Source organism: Hyla sarda, chromosome 8 (genome assembly GCF_029499605.1).
Source record: "Hyla sarda isolate aHylSar1 chromosome 8, aHylSar1.hap1, whole genome shotgun sequence".
Taxonomy (NCBI): domain Eukaryota; kingdom Metazoa; phylum Chordata; class Amphibia; order Anura; family Hylidae; genus Hyla; species Hyla sarda.
The window spans coordinates 143,719,713-143,736,111 of NC_079196.1; the positions used below are offsets into that span (position 1 = coordinate 143,719,713).

At 39.9% G+C, this 16,399-nt stretch overlaps 1 protein-coding gene across 1 annotated transcript in view; it reads left to right on the forward strand.

Annotated features, from left to right (window-relative positions):
* Positions 1-16,399, forward strand: part of DNAH7 (dynein axonemal heavy chain 7) — a 531,149-nt gene that overhangs the window by 139,937 nt on the left and 374,813 nt on the right. Inside the window, exons 26-28 of the mRNA XM_056535765.1 lie at positions 1,032-1,159; positions 9,105-9,317; positions 15,870-15,968. Of these exons, the coding sequence (XP_056391740.1) occupies positions 1,032-1,159; positions 9,105-9,317; positions 15,870-15,968 (440 nt within the window). The remainder of the gene's footprint in view (positions 1-1,031; positions 1,160-9,104; positions 9,318-15,869; positions 15,969-16,399) is intronic.

Sequence of the window (16,399 nt, forward strand, 5' to 3'; positions counted from 1 at the left end):
ACCTCTGTCCAACTGTTAAGCATGGTGGTGGATCAATCATGCTTTGGGGTTGTATTGCAGCCAGTGGCACAGGGAACATCTCACGAGTAGAAGGAAAAATGGATTCAATAAAATTTCAGCAAATTTTGGATGCTAACATGATGCCATCTGTGAAAAAGCTGAAGTTAAAGAGAGGATGGCTTCTACAAATGGATAATGATCCTAAACACACCTCGAAATCCATGGGGGATTACATCAAGAGGCGTAAACTGAAGGTTTTGCCATGGCCTTCACGATCTCCTGACCTCGACATAATTGAAAATCTATGGATAGACCTTAAAAGAGCAGTGCGTGACAGACAGCCCAGAAATCTCAAAGAACTGGAAGACTTTTGTAAGGAAGAATGGGCAAAGATACCTCAAACAAGAATTGAAAGACTCTTGGCTGGCTACAAAAAGCATTTACAAACTGTGATACTTGCCAAGGGGGACAGTACAAGATATTAACTCTGCAGGGTGCCCAAACTCTTGCAGACGCCATTTTTATTTTTTTTTCTGTTATTTTGAAAGTGTAAATGATGGAAATAAAATCTAACTTTTGTTGACATATTATAAGAATGTCTAATCTGTAATTTGATGCCTTTTGGAGATTTTTCCATCTTTCCTTGGCTTCTTTATGCACATTAACACTAATTTTTACCTGAGGTGCAGAAAATTTTGATCCCCACTGTAAACCTAGATCAAGCACTCTGCAGCCATATTATACAAGTGCAAAATCCTGGGACCTATCTTTATAAATGTGCGTGCGCCTTCAGTCGAGAAAGGACAGCGCACCAAAATATGCTCCACATATTATAACACTGTATAGCCTGGTTATGTGACGATGGACGGGCCCTATAGTAGTTGCATGGTTTTCCTCTATGGGTGCTGTGCCACTGTCTGTGCAGGTGATGAGGCATCAAAAGAGCAAAAGCTGAAGCTTCATTTCTGTATAATGTGCACATACCTATTGTGTTGTATTATTATTAAAGTATAATATTTGCATATTTTCAGGTATCAGTACAGGATCAAATCTATTATTATTTGAGGGTACAGAACTAAAACTAAACCCTACGTGTGCAGTCTTTATCACCATGAATCCTGGCTATGCTGGTCGCTCTGAGCTCCCAGACAACCTTAAGGTATTGCTCTTAATAAAACGTTTTCATGAGTTAGTGTATGTTCTTTGTGGAAAAAGATTGTAGTATTTTAGTAGTAAACAACTGTAGACTAGAAGAAAAGGACAAAGCTAAAGGACAAATATTAATATGACAGGTTTCTAGGCATGCACTGTGACCTGTGATCCCATCTTATCTATATACTGCTGTCATCTTTCATTGTGATATTTCTTGCCTGCGATGAGAATGAAGAAACTGCTGAAAAGTTTTCTCTATAGAACAGGAAATGTTAGCTTATCATTAAGGGGGTTAGTTATTTATAGGTGTTATCAGGGGTGTGGAAAACGTATCGCACAATTCCCGGGACATGCAGTTCCGGGTGCTGGACATGTAAATTGTTCAGCCATTTAGCATTGTCACGGGCAAGTAAAGTCAGGGTGCCGCTCAGAGATCGGGGACTGTTAAGGACGTATGGCGTAGGCTCTTAACACGAGCCCACGCCATACTGGGCAGCCCTTAGCTGATTTAAGTAGCTGAGGGCTGCCACTAATAGCTGGCTTGCGGTGATCATCGTGGTCAGCTATTAACTCCTTAGATTGCAGCTGTCAAAGCTGACACAGCCGTTTAAAGGGACATTTAAACTATATTATTTATGAATAATAATATTATTTACCATCAGCAAAAACTTCTTATACCTGTGCTGGATTGTCTTCTATCCTGTATCTCACATTGTCCTGCTGTATCACCATTCTCACCCCTGCTCACCCCTCTCCTTTCTCATCCTTTTTCATGTAGTCTTTCATCCTATAGCTGAACAATTTATAGCCCTACTTAGCGTAAATTCTCCACAAATTCTCCACTGTTGTTTTAACCCCTACATATTTTGTGAGATGTAACCTGTGTGTTTTCTGCTAATGTGCGCAGAAAGACTTTTGACATGATAAAGAGATGACTCCTGAAAGCTTGTCATTACAAAATACTGTTAGTCCAATAAAAAAAGGTATTACAAGATTAATTTAGCATCCACATCACTGGACTAATACAGCTACAGCTACTCAAAACTACCATATATATCTTATGCTCTCCTGCTTATCTATATATATATATATATATATATATATATATATAAAACTCAACATGTGTGTGTATGTATGTATGTATGTATGTGTGTATGTTCCAGCATCACGTCTAAACGGCTAAAGATATTAACATGAAACTTGGCACACATGTTACTTATATGTCAACAACAAACATAGGATAGGTGATTTAACCCTTACTCACCCCCATTTGCCAGGGGTGTGGTTTATGTTTAAAGTCCCATACAAATCAATGGGAAATATATGTTACTGCATAACTTCCCAACGGCTTGAGATATTTCGATAATACTTGGTCACATGTTACTTATATGTCCACTTAAAATATAGGATAGTTAATTTAACCCTTAACTACCCCCATTTGTGAGGGTCGGGGTTTTTATTTAAAGTCCCATGCAAATCAGTGAGAAATGTATGTTCCCACATAACTTCCGTACGGCTGGAGATATTTCAATAACTGGTAAACATATTACAGGTCGGGATAGGAGGTCGACATAGGGGGACGGGATAGGGGGACGGGATAGGAGGTCGGGATAGGAGGTCAAGATAGGAGGACGCGATAGGAGAACGGCATAGGAGGTCGAGATAGGAGGACGGGATAGGAGGACGGGATAGGAGGTCAAGATAGGAGGACAGGATAGGAGGTTGAGATAGGAGGACGGGATAGGAGGACGGGATAGGAGGACGGGATAGGAGGTCGGGATAGGAGGTCGGGATAGGAAGATGGGATAGGAGGACAGGATAGATGGACTGGATAGGAGGATGGGATAGGAGGACGGAAAAGGAGGATGGGAAAGGAGGACGAGATAGGAGGACGGGATAGGAGGACGGGATAGATGGACGGGATAGATGGACTGGATAGATGGACGGGATAGATGGACGGGAAAGGAGGTCAAGATAGGAGGACGGGAAAGGAGGTTGAGATAGGAGGTTGTGAAAGGAGGTCTAGATATGAGGACGGGAAAGGAGGACGGGAAAGGAGGACGGGATAGGAGGACGGGATAGGAGGATGGGAAAGGAGGACGGGATAGGAGGACAGGATAGGAGGTCGGGATATGATGACGGGATAGGAGGTCGGGATATGACAACAATATATGAGGACGGGATATGGAGTCAAAAGCTTCCTCCTTTGTTTATTTTCCTCCCCAACAAGGATTAGGAAGGAAAAACCGGGCAACACCGGGTACTCAGCTAGTCTACTTATAAGTCTGGTTTCACACCGCATTAACCCAGCATGTATAGATATATGTCACCATCCAGCATCCTGTCAAAAAGGGATGCAGATATAAACTGTGGATCCATTGCATTTAATAGCCTAAACACAGTCTAACAGTGGCTATATTTGGGCCATTTACCAAATGTATATGCGTATTTAGCAGGACTCAACAGAGTGATCTGCTTAGTTTTTCAATGTTGCTAAATGCACATTTAGCATTTTCTTTATGTGGGAAATGGGCCAAATGTAATCACTATTAGACTATGTTCATGTCAATAAACACAGTGGACCCTCTGCATCTTACTGACAGGATGCTGTATGCTGACATATACAGTACCTATACATGCTGGGTTAATGACATTTAATAGGCAACAGTTGCATGCAGAAAAACGTGGGCGCTATGACCTTTCGGAAAGGCACTGTCTGCATAGATAGCAATGCATTTTTGAGCGGATTCTGCAGACAGAAGTGACATGTTCATTCTTTCTGCATAATCGGAAATATGAATTTCCACGGAAGATACATCCTTCTTGGAAAGTTTGACGTGTGCACGGTACAGAAGAAATTCCGACTGTATTTCTGAGCTGAATTTTTCTGCCGTATTTTGCTCAGAAATTCTGCCATGTACATGGTGCCTTCCATTACAGAGCCATAAAAATTGATGGACAAAACCCCCACATATATTTAAAATCATTATATGACTGATCAAAGGATCACTGCTTTAAGTACCTTATGGGGACAAAAAAAAGTAACATTAAATAAGGTTTCCAAAATCACAGGGGCAGATTATAATCAGTTTTGCACCACTTGTTGCCCTCAATCAGTTATCCCCTTAAGGACCAAGCGTTTTTCCGTTTTTGCACTTTCATTTTTTCCTCCTTACCTTTTAAAAAGCATAACCCTTTCAATTTTGCACCTAAAAATCCATATAATGGCTTAATTTTGCATCACCAACTCTACTTTGTAATTACATCAGTCATTCTACCCAAAAATCTATGACGAAACAAGAAAAAAATTGAAAATTGAAGAAAATGTAAGAGATCTTGTAGTCCACAGTCATTTTAGTGTGGGTAAAAAATATACGGTATGTGGCTGAGGAATCCCAATATGGGCACCTGCCTTTGTGGTCAATGCTCATTTTGTGACTCGCCGAAAAGAATTTGTGAATCCAGCGGACAATAGATGCTACAAATTGACTTCATAAATTGTAAGAGCATGGGCATTGTATACATTTGTGCATGTACATGCCCAAAGTAATATCTAGAGAAAACCCTTCAAGAATTCCGGCAACGCATTTCTAAACATCTGAGCAGCATCCGGACGGGTGCCGATACACCTATAGCTCGCCTCATTAGAGAGGTACACGGCAATGACCCCACAATTTAGAAATTTTGGGGCTTAAGACAGATAAGACTTGGCCCAAGAGGTGGGAACTTAGATAATATCTGTCTAAAGGAGGAGTCGAAATGGATTTTTCGGTTGAAAACTTGAAATCCTCATGGAGTAAATGAAGGATTTAATTATACAGCCTTTATCTAACATGCAAAGTAAAGTACGGACATATCTAAATATGTATGAATATATATATATGATTACAATAGTTAGTTCATATGATTATGGCTTATGTGTACAGATCCAGCCGTATATAGAATATCATTTAATTTATGTAAGTGAATATAAGTAATGATTGGTAGAGAAAAAGATGATGTCTAAGTTATGAGTAGAGTAAAAATACAATATTAAATCTGGTATATGGCACTGAGTTTTATATTCCAATATTAGTAGGAAATTTACTATTTCAATTCTATGATAATAAAACTGAGGAAAACAAAATTTTCTAATACCCATCTATATGCTACGTTTTCCTAGTGCATATATCCAGTGACAAGCTATGTCTTTTAGGATGTATGTCTTTAATGTATGGTGTATATCAGCATAAGAGCTAAGTTTAGTAAATTAAGCCTATAATGTATGGTGCATATCAGCAAAAGAGCTGGATTATAGAGATATGCTTGGTATTCATCAGGATCGTATCATTTTCTGTCCCATTCATTGATATATACATAAATCCAATATAATGACCCTATGATGGATCAACATAATGATTCAATAGTCTTTCTGACCTAAATACCATAATGACTTGGTGACTCATTGATGGTTGTAGGTAATATATGTCGGGAGCAGAGACCATGTACATACACATATATATGCCAATGCATATCCTTCACCTATTTGGATATCTGTCCATTAATACTTGTCACCCGTTTACATTTCAAAATAAGGTCCAGAATGGGATCAGACAGGGGTAATATGGACTAATAGGGTATTAACTCATAACTTCGGTTAAGTAAAAGTATACAGTGACTAGACATCAATGCCTAGAGCGCCTGCGCACCAGTGTCGGGTCGGACGCATGCGCATATGTCAGTATACATTCTGACATGGCACAGCGCCAGGAGTAAGATCACGTGAGTAAACATCAGACCACATAAACCTGGCCGGTCACGTGAACGGGAGATGCCAGCGGATATCGTTCTTAGGTATGAGACGCGTACATAGTGACGTGTGCGGATCGCTATGGAATGCAATGCACGGATTGGTCTCTATCAAGGTAAATATAATTGGTGCATTAGTAGCGGGTAACGTGACCCTAGATATCATACACTGATTGGCCAGGTATCAGGACTGGCAGTATGGTAAACAATGATTGGCACCATGAGACCTGATAGGACAAATTGGATTGGTTGTAAGGATGTAAGGCTCCTATTGGTGAGGTGATCAATGGGTTTATCCCAGCACCATATAAAAAAGCTCATTTGGCATTGACATTCATTGCTGTCAGTTGACTCCTTGATAAAGCCACGCAAGTGGCGAAACATGTCAGGGTGTGACAGTCCTATGTTTTAACTGCACCTCCATTTTGTCTAATACACTTTACTAGCAAATTTGGTTAAAGGAAAATGGGAATGCTAGTGAGCCATTGAATAGTCCGCGCCTGCGGTGCACAGCAGGGTTACAGACATTGTGAATCACTAATTTAAAGCGTCAGATGTATGTTACCATATCTCATAAATATATGCACTGAACTACCACATATATAAGTGGTGAATATATAGAGGTGGTATACATCAGTATCACCCCCCACTCTACATAGATTTGGCAATCAACCTATATCGTGTACAGGGTGATTTGAGGGATATTAATCCCCTGTAGTATAGTTCTCACCGTGATAGAGGAGTTTAATACACGGTGATAGAGATCTATAATAGAGTGGTATATTATTTACTTTCTGGCTGACGACCTAATATGTGATCAGAGCATGACATTGGAGTGATTCCTTGGCTCACTATTCAGAGTATATGGGTTTAGTATCCTCTAGGGACAAAATTGAGGTGTATTTTTAAACGTGTGTTTCTCACCTTTAATTTTATTAATTTCTTGCACACAATAAACATTAAGTTTTATTTAGTAACACATGTACCAAGAAGTTCTATCTAACCCCTAGGGGGTTATATCTTTGTTTGAAAATTGAAGAAAAAACGCCATTTTGTAATTTTTGGGGCTTCCATTTCTACGCAGTAAATTTTTTGGTAAAAATGACACCTTATCTTTATTCTGCAGGTCCATACGATTAAAATGATACCCTATTTATATAGATTTGCTTTGGTCTTACTTCTGGAAAAATCATAACTACATGCACGAAAATTAATACATTTAAAATTGTCATATTGTGACCCCTATAACTTTTTTATTTTTCTGCGTTCGTGGTGGTATGAGGGCTCATTTTTTGCGCCGTTATCTGAAGTCTCTAGTGGTATTTTTGTACTGATCGGACTTCTTGATCGCTTTTTATACATTTTTTATGATATAAAAAGTGATCAAAATATGCTATTTTGGAGTTTGGAATTTTTTTGCGCGTACGCCATTGACCGTGCGGTTTAATTAACGATATATTTTTTATAGTTCGGACATTTATGCATGCGGCGATACCACATATGTTTATTTTTATTTATACAGTTTTTTTTTTTTTTGAAGGATCTTTATTTACTTTTTTTTCCACTTTTTTTATGCAATGTTATAGCCCCCATAGGGGACTATAACATGCATTACACTGATCTCTTACACTGATCGGTGCTATGCCATAGCATAGCATTGATGAGTGTTTCTGCCACTTGACTACTTCTGCCTGGATCTCAGGCACGGAGCAGTCATTCGGCGATCGGACAGCAAAGAGGCAGGTAGGGATCCTCCTCGCGTCCTGCAAGCTGTTCGGGACCTACTAATGAGACATACCTATAACATGGGGGACCTTCCTACTGGCAAAATGTATGTACATTAGAAGTGCAGTCTGTAGACTAAAACATTTGTGAAAACTGTCTACTAAGTATTTGTGGTAGTACTCTGATTAAAAAAGGGGCAGTGGCTTATAAATGAAGAGGCGGAAATATTGCCATATAAAGTGGCATGTATGGAGGAGACATTTATTACCGTATTTTTCGCCGTATAAGACGCACTTTTTCTTCCCCAAAACTGGGGGGGGGGGGGAAGTCGGTGCGTCTTATACGGGGAATACACCCCTGTCGCGGCGGTCCCTGCGGCCATCAACAGCCGGGACCCGCGGCTAATACAGGACATCACCGATCGCGGTGATCCCCTGTATTAACCCTTCAGACGCGGCGATCAAAGCTGACCACTGGGTCTGAAGGGAAAGTGACACTAACCCGGCTGTTCAGTCGGGCTGTTCGGGACCGCCGCGATGTCACCGCGGCGGTCCCGAATAGCCCGACTGAATAGCCGGGTTAGTGCTTACAGGACACCGGGAGGGACCTTACCTGCCTCCTCGGTGTCTTCTCCGTTCAGGGATCCCCTGTATGGCCAACGCTCTCCTTCCTCGTCATCACGTCGTCGCGTACGTGCGTCAGGGTGCGTAACGACGTCATGGCGGCGACGGAGAGCGAGGATACCCAGCCGGCAGCAGAGACGTTCCGGAGCGACAGGGACACGACGACAGTGATGGAGCGACATCCAGGGCAGCGGTGACGGGTCCGGAGCGGCGGGGACAGGTGAGTATTACCTCCTATGCAGTGGTCTTCAATCTGCGGACCTCCAGATGTTGCAAAACTACAACTCCCAGCTTGCCCGGACAGCCAACAGCTGTCCGGGCATGCTGGGAGTTGTAGTTTTGCAACATCTGGAGGTCCGCAGGTTGAAGACCACTATTGGGTTCAAAATCTTGATTTTTTTAGATTTTGCACCTATAAATTGGGTGCGTCTTATACGCCGGTGCGTCCTATAGGGTGAAAAATACGGTAAGTTGAGGGCTTAATAAGATAGCAACACCTGCCTTTGGAATAATCCTGCACCCAAGTGTCCATGACCCCAGGATCGACCCTGGACTTTGGATTACAAATACTGATTAAAAATACTGACCATAACACTGCAGAGTGAAGCCTACCTACTAGTAAGAAGAGAAGCAGTTTAGATGTTTCTCTCACAGATGTTTACACTGTTTGATATTGAGACTAGTACCAATTACTGAAACTACTTTTACATTTATGCATTTAAAAACATGCCCACTGCTAGCCAGCAAAAACTACTGTTCTGTGCTTTAAAATTGACAAACATTTAAACAAAGTTTGAATTCCCCTTTTACAAACAGGCTCTTTTTCGCACTGTTGCCATGATGGTACCTGATTATGCCATGATTGCTGAAATAGTCTTATACTCTTGCGGCTTTGTCACAGCCCGACCATTATCGGTGAAAATTGTAGCGACATATCGTTTGTGTTCTGAACAACTGTCTTCCCAGCATCATTATGATTATGGAATGAGAGCTGTAAAATCAGTCCTCACTGCAGCAGGAAACCTAAAGGTATAGATATGTGTGAAAATGAATGTTTTTGTGTATTTCAAACACTCGATAATGTACAATTTGGACTTAAGTGATATAATAACTAGCAAAAGAATGTAACGCTATAAGTACATACAGTGCTGCAAAATACATTGGCATTAAATAAATAAGAGAATAAAAATAGATAGGCCAATAATATAATGGTCCCTTATTCCAAATTCCTCACACTATTTATAAATAAGAAATAGAGAATGAGGAGGCACTCACGGTTTCACGGTGCAGCAGTTTTCTTTATTTTCAGTGCAGGGTTGGAGCAGTACAGCATCCTGCGGATGCTGTACTGCTCCAACCCTGCACTGAAAATAAAGAAAACTGCAGCACCGTAAAACCGTGAGTGCCTCCTCATTCTCTATTTCTTATTTACGGATGTTGCACTGTATGCTCAGGAGGATTGAGCACCTCATTTGGTTCCAGACAGTTGATTGCTTTGCTACAGCGCTTAGTGTTTGGCAGATAGCCAGAGCCGGCTAGAGACTGTTTAAGGCCATAGACGTCAGTGCCGGTCTTTGTCTACCTTTCCCTTGTCCTCACAATATTTAGTTCACTGTTTAGTAAAAATAAAAAAGACATGCACAATAAATTCAGTCCAGCTCTGATCCCCTCACCCTTTGTATCTGTTTGTTCAGCCCTGATCGTGTACTGTTTTTGCTCTCCTAATGACATTTGATCCTAAAGCACCCACTGCTTTAGCCACGGAATTACGCGGGAATGACGTAGTGTGAACATACCCTAAATGAGGGAAAACATAATGCTCCATAAGCATGTGAAAACAGAATTTTAGATTTTCTACACCTTAATTGGAGTCCAGCTGTTGTAAATTCAGTTGATTGTGTACTTCTTAACATAGAGTGTAAGGCAATTATATACAAAATTATCAATTAAAGGAACTCCCAGGCCTGAATTGGTTCAACCTTTTTCTTTTTTTGGCTATTCCTTGTTTCTGCAAGAGATACATATTTCTTATAGTACCATAATACAAATCATAAGTTCCTACAACTGACTCTAGGCTCCAACTATTTGTAAGATTTTACTTTGAGAAATACTTACGTCTGGCTAAAACAAGGAATAAACAAGAAAAAGAACAATTCTTTTATTTGATATTTTCCTATATAGTTTCCTTACGCTATATGTTAAAAAGTACACAAGTTGCTATCCTGAGTAGGATAGAGCTCGAAAGGTGGAGCAGGCTAAAATAACTATCTGCACATGTACAAGTGGATATATCTTTATAAAAATTCTGTTCATTTGCTCTAATACTCAAGTCCAGGACCGCTCATAACTTACACATAGTTATGCATACACATATCTTTCATAGACTGTACCATGCTGAAAAGCTTGGTGTCTTCTGCAAAAAATAGATGACACCAATCTTATATCATTAATAAATATGTTAAACAAAAGTGGGCCCAGTACTGAACCTTGGGGTACACTACTTATAAACCGCCCACACTGAGAGCTTTAAGTTGTTTTTGCTTATAATATTATAGCTAATATTCTAATGGCCTGCCATCTTCTTAAAAAACAAACAATATTGCAGTACCAAATAACTAATTTTAGGGCTAAGCTTATTTTGTGGGATTTACGAAAAGTAATGTATTTATTATACAGTAAACACTTGTGCATTTATATTTATTATCCTTTTATTTGCCACTGTCACTACTAAATAACATTTTAAGAAAAGCATATATTTTTACTCTAAATGTAAAAATATTTTGTATTTAATGTTATATATTTAAAGGTTTATTCCAGGCAAAAACTTTTTTTTATATATCAACTGGCTCTGGAAAGTTAAACAGATTTGTAAATTACACAATGCAGCCCGGACCTTCTAGGTGAGTAAATGAAAATAGATATACGTGGATCGTGCTTCAATAATAATCAATATTTATTATAAAATATAAATAAGTTCAGAGTAAGAGCGCTGATAATGGTACAGTTCATAAGAGATAACCGGCCTTGAGGTTTGGGCACAGTTCTTCGATGGTAATACTATGCCAGTAGATATGAATAAACGACTAGACGCGTTTCAGGGTTGTATAATATAACCCTTTCCTCAGTAGTCATGACTACTGAGGAAAGGGTTATATTATACAACCCTGAAACGCGTCTAGTCGTTTATGCACATCTACTGGCATAGTATTACCCTCGAAGAACTGTGCCCAAACCTCAAGGCCGGTTATCTCTTATGAACTGTACCATTATCAGCGCTCTTACTCTGCTACCTACCCGGTCCAGCAGTTCAGATCCATTCCGGTGTAACCATCCCGGTGCAGCCATCCCGGCTCTGACTACAGCTGACATCAGACGCCGGCAACACAAGGTGAACTTCCAGCCCTCCAGTATATGGTCCTGTTCACCAACCAGTAAAGCGGTGAGGAATACCAACTCCAGCGCATGCCAGCGCCAGCAGTCCCCGGGCATCATTGCGATCTTCGGCGCCTGCCAGCGCCTCAGCCGTTAGCGACTGCCACCGCGCTCAGATAATACTGGACCAGGCTCACGATTGGAAGCGCCCCACAGAGGACTGTGCGCACCACGGACACTCAGTCATTGCGGGAACAACACCCATCGCCTGAGTTACCATTTACAGACCGGTAACAATTTCTAATATTACAGACTGTTTGCTACTGTATCTAAAAGGGACATATCTACCCTAAATACCCAGAAGAGCAACTCTTTAACATATTTGTTTGGTACAGATCTTATTCTGCTATTTTATTATCCTATGCCAGGATTATAGTTTTAACTACTATATGCCTAAATATATTGTTAGGTTGCCTTTTAATATGTATGTTCTTCTCACAAGGGCCCTGTGAGAAGTGCCCAATCTTATTTATATTTTATAATAAATATTGATTATTATTGAAGCACGATCCACGTATATCTATTTTCATTTACTCACCTAGAAGGTCCGGGCTGCATTGTGTATTTTTTGGTTTTCCCTTTTCTAGCAATTAAGGTATAGTTGCTTGCCCAGTTTGACCTCGGTGCGTATTAGTTGTGAGCTGCACATACCTATATAATTTTTTCAGATTTGTAAATTACTTCTATTAAAAAATCTTAATCCTTCCAATAGTTATTAGCTTCTGAAGTTGAGTTGTCTAACTGCTTTCTGATGACTCACATCCCGGGAGCTGTCCAGCTCCTATGGGGATATTCTCCCATCATGCAAGGGATGTTCTCCCATCATGCACAGCTCCCGTGACGTGACATCATCATTGAGTAGTTAGACAGAAAACTTCAGAAGCTAATAACTATTGGAAGGATTAAGATTTTTTAATAGAAGTAATTTACAAATCTTGAAGTAAAGAGGAGTAGTAGAAAAAGTCGGCAGACTCACCAAAGACTTCTTTTCCAGGGTAATTTCTTTATTTCATACTCACATATAAAAGGTAGATACAAAAGGTGGGAGAGGGATCACAGTGGGGGGTATTCACTGTCTGGCGACAGACTCTGTTTCGCTCGGTGCTCGAGCTTCTTCTGGCCTGAACAACTAGGAATAGTAGGCTGGTTCTTATACAGGTGGGTTCACAGGTCTAATTTCTTAGCACCTCCCAACTGTAGTGACGTCTGGTGTGAAGGCGTTAGCTTAAAAACAAGCATAGATTACGCCTTCCGTATACCTTCTGTCATAAGAAAACAGCTTATTATGATAAAAATAAGAAGAGTGATTTTAAAAACAAGGGGCGTAATCCACTTTGTCATTCAAGCCTAAAGGACCTGTTGCTGCTGTATGGATAATCCAATATGTTTCTCGCTGCAACAGGAGGCGGTTGAGATCAATACCTGGTCTGTATTTAACTCTCTCCACTCCGGAAAAAGTAAGTACTTCTGGTTTTCCTCCGTGGGCTTCCACTACATGGGATATTAGGCGGGGTGCCCCTTTAAGTGTGCGCAGTGAGTACATATGCTCACGTATTCTTGCGCATAACTGACGTATAGTTTTTCCAATGTAGTAGAAGCCACACGGACAGTAAATAACATATACTACATATTTGGTACGGCATGTTATTAAATCTATAACAGTGTGAGTTATTGAGCCCATTCGCAGCGTTTTCAATTGTGCATTAAATTTGCAAAAATTACAGGACTTACAGGCATAATTCCCTTTTGGTATAGAACTTTCTAACCATGTTACCTCTTTTTTAGGCAATGTTTTTCGACTTTTTGACAGAATATCACCTATTGACTTGTTTTTTCTGTATGAAATAAGTGGTTTGCGGCTGGCTACCTCTTTTATGTCGGGATCCCCCTCTATAATGTGCCAGTTCCTTCTAACCGCTTGTTCAATTATATGGTTTATAGGTGAATTCTGGAACGTAAAAGAAAAGCGTTTTTTAGTTGGTTCTGATTTTTTACACTTTTTGCCCACTAACAGATTTTTTCTATCTAAGTTGTCTGCTCGCTCTTTTCCATCTTTTATCAGCTTACTAGGGTAGGAGCGTTCTAACAAGCATTTAGTTAGATCCTCTGCTTGTGTGTTATAAGACTCATCAGATTCATTGTTTCTCCGTAATCTTACGAACTGACCGTATGGGACACCCTTCTTCACTGAACTAGGATGAGAACTATTATAGTGAAGAAGGGTGTTTTTAGATACGGATTTTCTGTATCCTTCACTTGTAAGTCTGTTGCCTGTTACCAGTAGTCTCAGGTCCAAAAATTCAAGTGAGGTACCTCCATAATGTGAGGTGAATGACATATTCACTGTATTAGTTAAATTAAGGTAGGTGACGAAATCATTGAGCTGAGATTCTGAGCCTGACCATGCTATGAGAATATCATCTACATAACGCATGTATAATTTCACTTGTGAGATGTATGGGTTCTGGGATGAAAAAATAATTTGGCTTTCTAAGACTGCTAGGAACAAATTTGCGTATGTACAGGACACCGGGGTACCCATCGGGGTCCCGGTGTCCTGTCTATACCACTGGTCAGCAAATTGAAATGTACTGTTACTTAACAAAAAAGTAAGTGCCTCCTCTATAAATAAGATGAATTCTGCAGACTTATTAGACCATTTAAGGAATTCTTTTACAGCCCCTATACCAGCTTTGTGAGGAATTCTGGTATAGAGGCTGACCACGTCAATGGAGCAAAGGTTCCAGTCTGATTCCCAATTCATTGTTTGGATTGTTTGTAATAAGTGTAAAGTGTCTTTGATGTAGGCTGGTATAGAGGGGAGTAGAGGGGAGAGTAACCATTCTAAATAGTGAGACAAGTATTCAGTAGTAGACCCCACTCCCGAGACGATGGGACGTCCCGGGGGTGGGGTCTGTGCTTTGTGTATTTTGGGAAGGTGGTACCATGTTGCGGGTTTGGGTGCCTCTGGTATGAGGCGTTCCGCGTTCTTTTTGGACAGCATTCCTTGTTCAACAAACTTATGTAGGAGTGTAGTTAGACCTTTAAGAATTTTCGGAGTCGGATCAGTTTTGAGGGGAGTGTATGTGGACCTATCACGTAATTGCCTTTCGGCTTCTTGTGTGTATATGGTTTTGTACATAAGTACAACACTTCCTCCTTTATCTGCTCTAATTATCACAAGGTCATCTCTCTTTTTAAGCTCATGGAGTGCTGTTTGTTCTGCTTTTGTTAGATTAACTGGTATTTCCTTATACAGTATAGATCGAATATCTTGTAAAACTGAGTTTTGGAATAAATCTAACTGCCCTCCAGGTGGTATCGGGGGGTTAAATCTAGACCTCCTTCCTTTGGTGAATGGTAACAGAAGTACTTACTTTTTCCGGTGTGGAGAGAGTTAAATACAGACCAGGTATTGATCTCAACCGCCTCCTGTTGCAGCGAGAAACATATTGGATTATCCATACAGCAGCAACAGGTCCTTTAGGCTTGAATGACAAAGTGGATTACGCCCCTTGTTTTTAAAATCACTCTTCTTATTTTTATCATAATAAGCTGTTTTCTTATGACAGAAGGTATACGGAAGGCGTAATCTATGCTTGTTTTTAAGCTAACGCCTTCACACCAGACGTCACTACAGTTGAGAGGTGCTAAGAAATTAGACCTGTGAACCCACCTGTATAAGAACCAGCCTACTATTCCTAGTTGTTCAGGCCAGAAGAAGCTCGAGCACCGAGCGAAACAGAGTCTGTCGCCAGACAGTGAATACCCCCCACTGTGATCCCACTCCCACCTTTTGTATCTACCTCTTATATGTGAGTATGAAATAAAGAAATTACCCTGGAAAAGAAGTCTTTGGTGAGTCTGCCGACTTTTTCTACTACTCCTCTTTACTTCAAGATTCGTGATTTACTACTCATAGTCAGAGCACCACCAACACTTCGGGGAACACTCCAACACGTCCCTTAGTCCAAATACGTGAGAATATCAGCAGCAGTGCCGGACATTACACTCTTTGTTTGAATAATTTACAAATCTGTTTAACTTTCCGGAGCCAGTTGATATATAAAAAAAAGTTTTTGCCTGGAATACCCCTTTAAGTTTAAATTGATAATTTGAAAGTTTTTCATATTAACTCATATTTTACAGCTTAAATATCCAAATGAAAATGAAGAGATTTTGCTTCTTAGATCTATAATTGATGTAAATCTGCCAAAATTTCTGTCCCATGATCTCCCTCTTTTTGAGGTAAGTTATTTTTTATATGCTTTTAAATGTAGTAAAAAAACAAACAACAATATAAATAACAGTAAGTTTATAGAAACATTAATCATATGAAGTCTCATAGAAAGTATTTAATAATTAGGAAATACATAATTTAAAACCTAATTTACACTGTATCTTATCTAACAGTCATCCAAGTGGAGACTTCTTTGGAATAAAGCAGCTATGGTTTTGTAATCCTTGATAACCCCTAAATTAATAGATTTGGCTAGGACATTAAAACACATTATAAATCTATAATGTCCCTATAAATCTAGTATACATAAGTGGATATGGGGTGGAATTTATTTTTTTGGGGGTGGGGGGGGGGATAGTTTAAAAAGACAACAAATCTGGGGGGGGGGTAGTTTAAAAAGACAACAAATCTATCTACTGTGTGAAAAAAAATATTTATA